This window comes from Monodon monoceros, unplaced genomic scaffold (assembly GCF_005190385.1).
Source record: "Monodon monoceros isolate NGI ecotype Baffin Bay Population unplaced genomic scaffold, NGI_Narwhal_1 Super_Scaffold_11, whole genome shotgun sequence".
Classification (NCBI taxonomy): Eukaryota; Metazoa; Chordata; class Mammalia; order Artiodactyla; family Monodontidae; genus Monodon; species Monodon monoceros.
In genome coordinates this window covers 112382901-112397438 of record NW_021703767.1, presented here as the reverse complement: position 1 = coordinate 112397438, position 14538 = coordinate 112382901, and the positions used below count along the sequence as shown (strand labels likewise).

The 14538-nt window shown below is 40.3% G+C and overlaps 1 protein-coding gene across 1 annotated transcript in view; it reads right to left on the bottom strand.

Moving 5' to 3' along the window:
- IGSF10 (immunoglobulin superfamily member 10) overlaps positions 1 to 14538 on the bottom strand; it is a 41330-nt gene that overhangs the window by 9143 nt on the left and 17649 nt on the right. Inside the window, exons 5-6 of the mRNA XM_029214709.1 lie at positions 5522 to 9820; positions 4160 to 5057 (exon numbers count right to left, since the gene is read on the bottom strand). Of these exons, the coding sequence (XP_029070542.1) occupies positions 4160 to 5057; positions 5522 to 9820 (5197 nt within the window). The remainder of the gene's footprint in view (positions 1 to 4159; positions 5058 to 5521; positions 9821 to 14538) is intronic.

Here is a 14538-nt window from a genome sequence, read left to right as displayed (position 1 = left end):
CATAAAAAACAGAAACACATGGAGGCTAAACAATACGTTACTAAGTAACCAAGAGGTCACTGAAGAAATCAAAGAGGAAATAAAAAAATACCTAGAGACAAATGACAAGGAAAACACGATCCAAAACCTATGGGGTGCAGCAAAAGCAGTTTTAAGAGGGAAGTTTATAGCTATACAAGCCTACCTCAAGAAACAAGAAAAATCTCAACTAAATCTAACCTTACGCCTAAAGGAACTACAGAAAGAAGAACAAACAAAACCCGAAGTTAGCAGAAGGAAAGAAATCATAAAGATCAGAGCAGAAATAAGGAAATAGAAACAAAGAGAACAATAGCAAAGATCAATAAAACTAAAAGCTGGTTCTTTGAGAATATAAACAAAATTGATAAACCTTTAGCCAGACTCATCAAGAAAAAAAGGGAGAAAACTCAAATCAATAGAATTAGAAATGAAAAAGGAGAAATCACAACTGACACTGCAGAAATACAAAGCATTATAAGAGACTACTACAAACAACGATATGCCAATAAAATGGACAACCTGGAAGAAATGGACAAACTCTTGGAAAGGTACAATTTTCCAAGACTGAACCAGGAAGAATTAGAAACTATAAACAGACCTATCACAAGTAATGAAATTGAAACTGTAATTTCAAATCTTCCAACAAACAAAAGTCCAGGACCAGTTGGCTTCACAGGCCAATTCTATCAAACATTTAGAGAAGAGCTAACACCGATCCTTCACAAACTCTTCCAAAAAATTGCAGAGGGAGAAACACTCCCAAATTCATTCTACAAAGCCACCATCACCCTGACACCAAAATCAGAAAAACGTATCACAAAAAAAGAAGACTGCAGGCCAATATCACTGATGAACATAGGTGCAAAAATCCTGAACAAAATGCTAGCAAACAGAATCCAACAGCACATTAAAAGGATCATACCCCATGATCAGGCATTCTTCAATATATGCAAATTAATCAATGTGATACACCACATTAACCAATTAAGGGATAAAAACCATATGATCATCTTAATAGATGCAGAAAAAGCTTTTGACAAAATTCAACACCCATTTATCATAAAAACTCTCTGGAAAATGGGCATAGAGGGGAACTACCTCAACATAATGAAGGCCATTTATGACAAACCCACAGCAAGCATCGTACTCAATGGTGAAAAACTGAAAGCATTTCCACTAGGATCAGGAACAAAACAAGGATGTCCACTCTCGCCACTCTTATTCAACATAGTTTTGGAAGTCCTGGCTGCAGCAATCAGAGAAGAAAAAGAAATAAAAGGAATCCAAATCGGAAAAGAAGTAAATCTGTCACTGTTTTCTGATGACATGATACTATACATAGAAAATCCTAAAGATGCCACCAGAAAACTACCAGAGCTAATCAATGAATTTGGTAAATGTAACAGGGTACAAAATTAATGCACAGAAATCTCTGGCATTCCTATACAACAACAACGAAAAATCAGAAAGAGAAATTCAGCGAACACTCCCATTTACCATTGCAACAAAAAGGATAAAATACCTAGGAATAAACCTGCCTAAGGAGGCAAAAGACTTGTACTCAGAAAACTGTAAAGCACTGATGAAAGAAATCAAAGATGATATAAACAGATGGAGAAATATACCACGTTCTTGGATTGGAAGAATCGATATTGTGAAAATGAGTATACTACCCAAAGCAATCTACAGATTCAGTGCAACCCCTATCAAACTACCAATGGCATTCTTCACAGAACGAAAAAATTTACAATTCGTATGGAAATACAAAAGACCCCGAATAGCCAAAGCAATCTTTAGAAAGAAAAACGGGGTGGGAGGAATCAGGCTCCCTGACTTCAAACTATACCAAAAAGCTACAGTAATCAAGACAGTATGGTGCTAGCACAAAAACATAAATATAGGTCAATGGAACAGGATAGAAAGTCCAGAGATAAACCCACGCACCTATGGACCCCTAATCTATGACAAAGGAGGCAAGAATATACAATGGAGAAAAGACAGCCTCTTTGATACATGGTGCTGGGAAAAGTGGACAGCTACATGTAAAAGAATGAAATTAGAATACTACCTAACACCATACACAAAAATAAACCCCAAATGGATTAAAGACTTAAATGTAAGACCAGACACTATAAAACTCTTAGAGGAAAACAGGAAAAACACTCTTTGACATAAACCATGGCAAGATCTTTTTTGACCCACCTGCTACAGTAACAGAAATAACAAAAATAAACAAATGGGACTTAATTAAACTTAAAAGCTTTTGCACAGCAAAGGAAACCATAAACAAGACAAAAAGACAACCCTGAGAATGGGAGAAAATATTTGCAAATGAAACAATAAACAAAGGCTTAATCTCCAAAATACACAAACAGCTCATGGAGTTCAATATCAAAAAAACAATCCAGTTAAAAAATGGGCAGAAGACCTAAATAGACATTTCACCAAGGAAGACATACAGACGGCCAAGAGGCACGTGAAAAGATGCTCAACATCACTAATTATTAGAGAAATGCAAATCAAAACTACAAGGAGGTATCGCCTCACACCAGTCAGAATGGCCATCATCAAAAAAATGTACAAACAAGAAATGCTGGAAAGGGTGTGGTGAAAAGGGGACCCTCCTGTACTGTTGGTGGGAATATAAATTGATAAAAACCACTATGGAAAACAGTATGGAGGTTCCTTAAAAAACTAAAAATAGAACTACCATACGACCCAGCAATCCCACTACTGGGCATATACCCTGAGAAAACCATAATTCAAAAAGAGACATGTACCACAATGTTCACTGCAACTCTATTTACAATAGCCAGGACATGGAACCAACCTCAATGTCTGTCTACAGATGAATGGATAAAGATGTGATAAATATATACAATGGAATATTACTCAGCCATAAAAAGAAACAAAACTGAGTTATTTGGAGTGAGGTGGACAGACCTAGAGTCTGTTATACAGAGTGAAGTAAGTCAGGAGGAGAAAAACAAATACCGTATGCTAACACATATATATGGAATCTAAAAAAAAAACCAATGGTACTGATGAACCTAGTTGCAGGGCAAGAATAAAGAGACAGACATAGAAAATGGACTTGAGGACATGGGGTGGGAGCGTGAAGCTGGGGCGAAGTGAGAGCAACATTAACATATATTCACTACCGAACCTAAAATAGTTGGCTGGTGGGAAGCAGCTGCATAGCACAGGACGATCGGCTTGGTGCTTTGTGATGACCTGGAGGGGTGGGATAGGGAGGGTGGGAGGGAGGCTCAAGAGGGAGGGGATATGTGTATGCATGTGGCTCATTCACTTTGTTGTGCAACAGAAACTAACACAGTAATGTGAAGCAGTTATACCCCAATAAGGATCTATTAAAAATAAATAAACAAACATATAAAATGGAAATGTTCATCCCCATCTTTTCTGTCATATTATGAAACGTCATTGTATGAAGTCATGTAAATGGCAAAAATTAATACTCAAACTTATTCTTCAAAGAGATTTAATCTGTATAGAAAACAGTTAAAAATCACTATTAATATGCCTGTAACAGGAGATATTAGAGAAAGTGTGTATGTGTATATATGTGTCCGACACCGTCAGAGCGATTGGAGGTCCTGAATACATTTCACTTTGTGAAGGCCTTAATGTTGTGACTTTCATAAAGTGCTTTGCAGTTTTAGGGTAGAATAAATTAAGTATAGATTGCACTAAAATTGAAAATGCTTTACTAGGAGACTCTGAAGAGTGAAATAATGAAGTGCATCTCTCCAGAACTTGATTGCTTTACAACATTCCCTCTTATTTTTGGATAGAAAAATTATAAATACATTTACACAGGTACCATTTTAAAACTGTCACAAGTATGGAAGCAAATGAGATTTTTTATCCTTTTTAACTATATAAACTCAGGAAGAAGCTGGCCCTTAGAGTATGGCATCTAAGAAACTTGGTTTTTATATAATTTGTATTATTTTGTATTAGTCTCAAAATGATTAGGTTTTCTTTAGAGCGAGTTACTTTTCTGTGTAGAGTCTGTGTGCTCTCTAACACTGCTGCTACTCTCGCTCTACCCCTTTTACCACTTCAGAAGTTGTACGGCTAAATAAGATAATCTCAACAGAAAGGTATGGTTTACCTGTGCCACTGGTCGACGACAGCCTTGGATGGTAGCCTCCAGATTATTTTCGGTTTCGGCTCCCCAGTGGCTGAGCAGTTCAGTAGTAATTTGTCCCCCAGATTCACCTCCATCCATTTCTGGGATGCAGATGCTATCCTGGGGATAGTCTCTCGTTCTTCCACTGTAAGAATCACCACCCTTCTCTCTGAGCCAGTGGAGCTGGTAGCAATGCATTCATAAGTGCCCCGGTCTGAAGAGGCTATGTTTCTTATAAACAGAGTTCCATTTGAAAATAAGAACTTGGAATTGATGAACTGTAATGGTTTCACTTCGGTGCCATCAGAGAGGACCCAGTGAACACCGGGCTGAGGAGTTCCTTTTGCAGTACAGGGCAGTTTCAAACTTTCACCCCAAGTCCCTGCAATAACTTGCCTCTTTTGTTCTAGAATAACAGGTGGGGCCGCAATAACTTGTATTTTAACCAGCAGTGCATCCTGGCCCACTGGGTTGCTGGCCACGCATTTGTAAAAGCCCCTGTCATAAATGCCGAGATTGTGGATGACCAGCGTCCCGTCAGATGTCACCAGGGCCTGCCTGTTCCCCTTGGATGATTCAGAGACCACTGTTTGGTTTGCAAGAATCCAGGAAATTGTAGGGCTGGGCCTGCCTTCAGCTCTGCACTTCAGTTCCACTGTGCTTCCGGAATGGACTGTGATCTCCTTAGTACGTCTCTCCAGGATCCTGGGGGGATAGGAAACCACGGACAAGGTGACATGAAGGCGGTCTGTGCCAAATGGATTGGATGCTGAGCACAGGTACTGTCCACGGTCCTGAATGTCCACCCTCTGTATGGACAGGGTGCCATTGGGGAGCACCTGGAACCTGCTATTCTGTTTCCTTTTAGACAAGTCAAGTCCTGATAAGAAGAAAGAAATTTATAGCCATAGGTCATCAGAGTTTAGATAGTAAACATAAATTGCTCACATGGAAGTCTCAAGAGGAACGCTATCGTTTTGTTAGGCTACTGGGAAAAAATATATTTAAAATTAAGACACCTAGTCTTCAGATTAGTAAAGTTATTTCTGGATATTTTTTTTTAAACTAATTTTAATGTAAAAGCCAGATGCTTCAACACAATGACCACTCACAATTTCTTTGGATCTGCTTTCAAAGCATTTCCAAAAAATGGTCTTAACATATGTTTTAAAACCTTCTAATGAGCAAAAAGCCATGCATATATCAAATAAGGATATTGTTTGAGTCTTGGAGAAATCTGAGGTTGATGTTGATTATTTGGCTACATAACCCCAAAACATAACACAGTGTTTTCCTTGTTTTGTAACTAAAGAAGATGAAGCGCAAAGAAACAGTTTCAAATACCTGATGAGACTCTGGTCCAGTGGATAGTGGGCATGGGATTCCCAACAGCTTCACAAGGAAGAAAGGCATCTGAGTTAGCTGGAACAGTAAAACTTGCCGCTCTTCCTCCAACTATTCTGGGCCTTTCAAATATATTCCTAGATAAAGAATCAAAGGGAAGGAATTTGGAAGTTGTTATTTTTTGAATTGGTGTCTTATTGAAGCTACTTTTCTTTGCATTCTTCTGTATATCCCAATTTGAAGCATGAGTGCTGCCCTCTGGCAGATCTGGAGTGGGCAGTATGCTCACTACTGGCTTTTTGACCTTTTCAGCCATTTCTGGGTGTGACTTGTGCCAAAAATGGTTTTCTGACCAGGGAGAGGGAGTCAACTTAGAATTCTGTGATTTAGCTGTTATTAGTGCTGGCATAGAAGTAGAACGTAACAGATTGGAGTAGATAAAGTGGGTGATTCCAATTGTGAACTTGGCATTTGGGTGAGTTTGGGGAGATGTTACTGCTAATTGCTGTGGATGAGCATTGTGCTTTGAGGATTCATGTGACTTGACCATTGTGCTTGTCATCATCCTGAAAATGGGAGTTGCCATATTGTCAGCAACTGCACTTTGGTTACTCAAGGGAGGGGAGGTGGGAATTGGCATTGGAGTGGCACTGGCGCTCAGGAAGGGTGGCACAGTTGAGCGTCTAAGGATTGTGTTCCTAGTGGTGGCACTCTGGTGTCGTTTGCTGGACAAAGTGGTTTCAGAGGCAGCTGTGCTCTTCAAAGTCTGACGACTCTTCTGCGGTGGTTCTGCAAGCACATCTGTCAGATGAAACGTTCTTGGATGAAGACCAATTGTGCTTGAAATTTCTTTTATGTTCTCTAGAAGAGAATGAGTGAGAGCAGACACACTGGGTTTGGTTGAAGTTTCAGCTGCTGTTAGAACAGGAAGTGTCACAGTGGTGGGTGTAATGAAGCCAGAAATCTGGCTGGGAGAGTTATTTGGGTCATTCCTATTCTTTTGAGGCTCCTTTATTCTTTGTACTTTTCGTGCCCTGGGTCTGGCTATTTGGGCTTTGTTGATTATGATAGATGCAGGGGCAGTAGTAGTTGTCAGCATGGCTGTTTGCAGTGATATGAAATCTGTACTTGATTCCTTGCTTGAGCTACTAGGAGGTGTAGGGTAAACAGGTGGGAAGGGCAGCTCCTTCATTGTTGGGAGACTTATACGACTGTGTGTTCTAGTGGTACTGTGGTGAGCTGTAGCTGATGTTACGGATGGAATTTGCATCACACTTGCTGAGAGCGTTGTGAAATGGAAGGGGGAAACTTTATCTGTGGGTAAAGCAGGAGATATTTTAGGAAGAACCAAGTCTGTGCTTTTTTGTGAACCAAATTTTTGCTGATTCTTTAGCTTTTCTTTTTGGATATGGTTATTTACAAAGATATGATGCCAGGGAATTTTCCTTCTTGAAAGTCTTGTAATGGCTATAGTAGTAGGCATAGGTGGCTTGATGGTGGGACCTGGAAGTGGCGATACAATCACTGAATCTCTTTTAGCTTCACTGGCTTTAGACATGCTTGGGTAACTAATATTTGTTGCATGAGTCATAACTGCACAAGTTGGAGTCACTTGGGTACTTTCAGCACTGAAATATTTTATTGTCGGTGTTGTTTTCTCAACATCTACATTTGGTTTTTTCTCAAATAGTAATGATGGATTGTGGACTAGAGTTGTAGATTCTTCTGCTATGACTCTGGCAATTTTAGCTTCAGGAAGGGTGATGGGGAAAGACCTTGGAAAAGGCAATGCTGCTGCAGCAGTGGTGAGTCTTTCTCTGGGAGAACAGGATGGGCATTCCACATTGTGCTCTGTGGCGAAAAATGCAGTCGTTCTTTCTACAGAAGAACCTCTGAGTGTTGGCCTCACAAAGTTGTATCCATGCTGTCGGAAAATTGGAGTTCGCCCCCTGCTCCAGATTTTCCTCCGTCTTCCAAAGTGTCTGGACAGTGGAGTGTTAATTGTACTATTTCTAGGAATGTGTAACTGAGAATGAGCACCAGTGTATGGGTCTGAAGGGAGCTGAGAGGTGTTAGGTTTTTGAGTAACGTGAGAATGGGAATGATGGCTCCAGGGTTCGCTGACTCCTATTACAGACGTCTGATGACTCTTCGTGGCATTTACTGATCCTAAAAATACATCAGCTTTACTGTGAGCACTGCCCAGAATTTTGATATGGACATCTTTGACTGTAGTAGCCCCCACTGTGACTGGGGGTGCACTTTGCAAATGCTCTCTTTTTCTCTCCATGTCGTCAGTATCCTGAAATTGACTTGCTTCAGGTAGTAGAGGAAAGATAGTAGATACATTTCGGTTGGTTGTGCCTTGCATTTTGCTTGATGTGGTTGTGTTCATATTCTTTGACATGGCTTTAGTTTTAATGGTAGTAGATGGTTTGAAACCTCTTGGTTTTTCAGGCAGTAGTATCTGTGGACTCACAATTGGGGAGACTTGGGTGCCGGCACTTACACTTGTCACAGGGCTATCAGATGATTTTCTGGAATCAGCAGTCACTGTCCTTGCCAGAACACTGGGAGCTTTCGTCGCCAGGACCATAAATTCCTCATCTGGAGGGAGCATGCCTGATGAGTCTACTTCCTCACCAGGTATTTCCAGGAGTTGGGTGACCGGTGGAGGTGGCTTTGTTATGGTATTTTCTCGCTTCTCAGGCATAATATTCTTTTTAGCTTTCTCCAGTAGTGCTGCCCAGTGTTGTGGGTCAATTCTCCGGGCAGAGGGAGCGAACTGCCTCCTGTGCTCTCCGAAACGTCGGTTGGTTGCATCTCCACGCCGCTGGGCTATTAACACCCCATGCTTAGGATTCTTACTTGTGATTGAGACTTGTTTTCCAGCCTCAGCCCTCACTGGAGCAGATGTGGGGAGTTGTGCAGCTGGTGGGTCCTTAAGCTGAGCAATGGCATTGGGCGCATCAAACCCAGATCCATCTGTTTCTACATTATGCTCCACTGGCTGTTGCCCTTTTATTTTGACTGAAACTTTGTTAATTAAAAAATCGATCCCTGATGGGTTGGCTGCTACACAACGATAATGACCCTGGTCTTTCTGAGTCGCCTGTAATATTCTTAATGTGCCATTGTTAAGAATTTGCTTATCTCTTGAGGACTGATGGAGCACAGTGTTTCCTGGAAGAACCCAGCTGACAGAGGCATCTGGGATACCCGTAGAATGGCATGGAAGGTCAAGTGTTTCACCAATGGAAACTATATGACGAGCTCCATTTTCCTGATAAGCTTCTATGTAGGGCTCTACCACCGTAATCCTATAGGTGAGAATATCTGCATCATCGTAATTGGTGCTTATGCAGTGGTATATGCCTGTGTCAAAACTATCAGCCATCTGGAGTTCCAGTTTTCCACTTTTGTCTATCAGGATTCGTCCATCTTCACTAATGTAAGGGGCTCTCACTTTACTTCCATCAGCTAGAAGCCACTCCAGTTGTGGGGGAGGGTCTCCTTGGCTGGGGCAATCTAGGTCAATGGTCCCACCGACCAAAACAGTGCGTTCCCGCTTAGTATTGTTATCCCTGGAAATCATGGTCCATTTGTGTTTCTCTGGCTTCTTCTCTGCCCTTGGTAAAGTGACTTGGGCATCGCTGGAGTACTGGATCTGCAGTGTACTGAGTGTGGTGGCAGTTCTGTTTAGCTGCAAGGAAATTTGGTCTTGCATTAACCAAGAGGGATCTGCTCTGAGATCAGCCTCGATGTCGGTAAAGATGTCTTCAGGCTTCAGTACCACCTGTTTATATTTGTAGCAGAGTTGTGGTGTTTCAGTGAGCAAGTGGCTCCTTTCTAGGATCAGAGGAGAGTCACTGTACAAAGCCAGCACTTTCCACACTGGCTGAATGTGACTGTAATCTATGTTACACACCAGAAATGTTGAAAATGATGCGTTTAGCATGATATAGTCATTTTCTGCAGTGAATGCAGTGGATGATGTTGTTGAGGGCTTTTGGATACTGCAGATCATGTTAGCTTCATTTCCAGACTGGTCTGTCATATTCAAAGTCAGGGAGCCGAAGGGTGCCATGAAATCTTGGGGAGAGATGGACACAGAAACACTATCTTCCAGAATAGTCAGGCTCTTCAATTTCAGGGAGGGGTCAATGGTTGGCTTGGCACACAGGAAAGCTGCAGCTGGGACCATAACTAAGGGCCTGCCTTTAGAGGTCCTGGGGTTCATGCAACGTGGACATTGCTGAGGACTGGAGGGACTTCTGTCTCTTTTGCATTTTATTATATCTAGAAAAAATGACAATTGAATTATTGCCAGTTGTGGCTTCTTTATGAATTAACATTTAAACATTTTGAATAAGTAGCTTTTGCTAGAATTTAAAACAACAATTTAGAAATTTTAGTGTTTCGTCCTTTTTTTTTTTTTTTTTGTCTTTGGATTGATTTCTGAAAACAAATTGTCTATATACCCTGCCACAATATCATATCCATAGGCACAAGGATTTTGTCTGTCTTGTTCACTGCTATATTTCCCATGCCTATAAAGTACCTGATATATATATTTGGTACTCAGTAAGTATTAGTTGAATAAATAGTTTCCTTATCTAGGGAAACAAAATGCTATGTTTATGTTTGTCGCTTTTTATTAACTTATTTATTATTTAGTTCTGTTTCCCCATTTTAATGTTTTAAGACTCAGAGACCTTCACTGTCCTTTAAATGATAACCTGTTTGATAAATTACCATTTATAAGCCCTTGGATATCATTAAGAACCCAAGTTTCTGTCCATTACCAAAAAGAACAATGAGTGAATTACAAGGTATCTTGGTGTGGTCTAGCTTGGCCACAGTAGGAATGGAGACAACAAGATGGTTGCAGGAGATAATGAAGTCGGTAGAACCAATCAATAAGAGGTGAGGAGGTGGTTGAACAGAGAGGGTGATTAAGAAGAAGAGTGAAGGAAGACACAGTATGACTTTGGTAACTGAGGTAGACTCAATGGAGGAGGATCAAGTTTAATGGGGAAAGAGGAACATTGTGCCCAAGCAACAGAGCAGCCCATTAAAGGACTGACACTTTGGTGAAGTCAGAAGCCTGAAAAATCTTATAGCTCGTGGACCACCCTAAGCCTTTGCGAATCATAGAAATCTCCTCTTTCAGGTATTCAGATATCACGTACCTGGTCATTTAAAAATACAGCTCTGGTGAGCCTATTTAAAATGGCTGGTCACTGCAATACTTGATAAGAGGTATGGAGTTTTACCTCCTACAAAATACAGCCAGGGACTTCCATGCTGTTCCATATCATGCATTAGACACAGCATTTAAAAGAAGCATTGTACTTCTTAGAAGATATCACATGACAGAGTGGCCAGACAGGGTCAAATCACCTTCCCATGTGTGCATGATTCCTCTCAAAGGCTTGAGAAAATCTCTTTGACCAATGACTCCAAACCCTTCAGTGTGTACTTCAATGTTACAGGCAATGCCACATATATCTGGCTACTCAGCATTCTTCAGCAAAATTTAAAGTCCCAACTTACACAGAGGAGGTAGCTGGCAAGCCTGCAAACCTCTTTGAGCACTCATAAGAGGCTCTTCTCAACCACCCACAGCTGTGACCTTTTACCTACTTCCCAGTACCCTGGGCTCAAACCCTGCTATAGCAAAAAACATGGGAGACTTCTGGCTTAACTAAACCTCGTCACAGAATCATGATCCCATCTTGGTTTGATTACTGCTCGGCCCTGGACATCAGGTATTTTACCTCAGTTGCAAATCTGATCATGTCATTTACATTCTCTCCACCACACTCAGTTCCATTCACACAGAAACACTTTCCATTCCGCAACTCTGCCATGCCCGATCAAGCTCAGGCATATGTTGTTCCTCCTACCTTCCAGTACACTTGCCGTCTGACAGGCCCTCTTCCATCACTGCGTAACTACTTACCTCCTTCATTACCCAGCCAGAAGAGTGCTACTTCTGGGTGGGCTTTCTTCTTTTTGTTCTCCTGGTACCTTCCACTTCTCCTATCATAGCCCTTATTGCCCACTAGTAGAAAGACTTGTCTAGTTGTCTGTCTTCCCACAAGACTGTAAGCTCATTACTTGTTGATCTGTGTGTCCCAACCCTGGCAAAGGGACGGTCAGGAAAGATTACAGGAAGTAAGGAAGGGCAGCCTAATTCTAAGACCACATTTCTTCCACATTTTAGCTTATAAATTGAGATGTGTCTTACAACTGAAGGTGCTTTACAGTAGCGGCTGACCAGCTGGCAGTCTTGATATAGCTACCACTGCTTGCACACACACAAATACTGTTACAGCTGTTGATATTTACATATATTGTTTTCTCTTCAATTGAGTTACATGCACTGTTGGTATTACATATATTGTTTGCCACTTAAAATGTTTCTATTAAGATAACACTATGCTTCACATTACAATAAGAAGTTATTATGCGTATAGAAAGGCCTGGAAACAGAAGCAGGACATAACTTTAATATTTGTGAAATGTTTGTCAGAGAAATGGCCACAAACCCATATTTCATAGAAAAGCAACACCTAGAGCTTTTTGGAACCTACGAATGGAGGATACCCAAAAATAGATGAAGCTGTGTTACATTTAACTACTGAGATATGTGCAAAAGGACTGCCAAGTGAGGCAACTGAAGGTATGAGAAACTGTCAGTCTCTTAGAATAGATGGAAAAAAGGTCAAAGCAGAAGTTGATGTGACTGATTCATGAGTCTCACAGAACGATCATTAAGGCATCTCAGTCAAAGGAGAACACTTGATTGTTTAGACACGACCAAGAAATGTTAGCACTAATGGGTTTGGTAATTATATATAATGAATGAATATATATAACATAATAATAGTGGGGGAATTTAACACCCCACTTTCGTCAATGGACAGATCATTCAGACAGAAAATCAGTAAGGAAACACAGGCCTTAAATGACACATTAGACCAGATGGACTTAACTGATATTTACAGAGCATTCCATCCAAAAACAGCAGTATACACATTCCTCTCAAGTGCACACGGAACATTCTCCAGGACTGCTCACATGCTGGGCCACAAAGCAAGCCTCGGTACATTTAAGAAAATTGAAACAGTATCAAGTATCTTTTCCTCCCACAACACTATGAGATTACAAATTGATGACAAGAAAAAACTGTAAAAAACACAAACAGCTGGAGGCTAAACAATATGCTACTAAACAACCAATGGATCACTGAAGAAATCAAAGAGGAAATCAAAAATACCTAGAGACAAATGAAAACAAAAGTACAACGATCCAAAATCTACAGGATGCAGAAAAAGCAGTTCTAAGAGGGACGTTTATAGCAATACAATCTTAGGAAACAAGAAAAATCCCAAATAAAAAACCTAACCTTACACCTAAAGCAACTAGAGAAAGAAGAACAAACAAAACCCAAAGTTAGTAGAAGGAAAGAAATCATAAGGAGCAGAGCAGAGAGGGCAGACAGCAGAAGCAAGAAGAACTACAATCCTGCAGCCTGTGGGGAAAAAAACCACATTCACAGAAAGACAAGATGAAAAGGCAGAGGGCTATGTACCAGAGAACAAAATAAAACCCCAGAAAAACAACTAAATGAAGTAGAGATAGGCCACCTTCCAGAAAAAGAATTCAGAATGATAGTGAAGATGATCCAGGACCTCACAAGAAATGTTTAACAAAGACCTAGAAGAATTAAAGAACAAACAAACAGAGACAAACAGATACAGTAACTGAAATGAAAAAAACACTAGAAGGAATCAATAGCAGAATAACTGAGGCAGAAGAACGGATAAGTGACCTGGAGACTGAATGGTGAAAATCACTGCCGTGAAACAGAATAAAGAAAAAAGAATGAAAAGAAATGAAGACAGCCTAAGAGACCCTGGGACAACATTAAACGCAACAACATTCACATTATAGGGGTCCCAGAAGGAGAAGAGAGAGAGAAAGGACCCGAGAAAATATTTGAAGAGATTATAGTCGAAAACTTCCCAAACATAGGAAAGGAAATAGCCACCCAAGTCCAGGAAGTGCAGAGAGTCCCATACAGGATAAACCCAAGGAGAAACAGGCCAAGAAACATAGTAATCAATTTGGCAAAAATTAAAGACAAAGGAAAATTATTGAAAGCAGCAAGGGAAAAATGACAAATAATATACAAGGGAACTCCCATAAGGTTAAGAGCTGGTTTCTCAGCAGAAACTCTACAAGCCAGAAGGGAGTGGCATGATATACTTAAAGTGATGAAAGAGAAGAACCTACAGCCAAGATTACTTTACCCAGCAAGGATCTCATTGAGATTCGATGGAGAAATCAAAAGCTTTACAGACAAGCAAAAGCTAAGGGAATTCAGCACCACCAAACCAGCTCTACAACAAATGCTAAAGGAACTTCTCTAAGTGGGAAACACAAGAGAAGAAAAGAACCTACAAAAACAAACCCAAAACAATTAAGAAAATGGTAATAGGAACATACATATCACTAATTACCTTAAAGGTGAATGGATTAAATGCTCCCACCAAAAGACACAGGCTTGCTGAATGGATACAAAAACAAGACCCATATATATGCTGTCTACAAGAGACCCACTTCATACCTAGGGACACATACAGACTGAAAGTGAGGGAATGGAAAAAGATATTCCATGAAAATGGAAATCAAAAGAAAGCTGGAGTAGCAATACTCATATTAGAAAAAATAGTATTTAAAATAAAGAATGTTACAGGAGACAAGGAAGGACAGTACATAATGATCAAGGGATCAATCCAAGAAGAAGATATAACAATTATAAATATATATGCACCCAACACAGGAGCACCTCAGTACATAAGGCAATTGCTAACAGCTCTAAAAGAGGAAATCAACAGTAAAACAATAATAGTGGGAGACTTTAACACCTCACTTACACCAATCAACAGATTATCCAAATAGAAAATTAATAAAGAAACACAGCTTTAAATGACACAATAGATGAG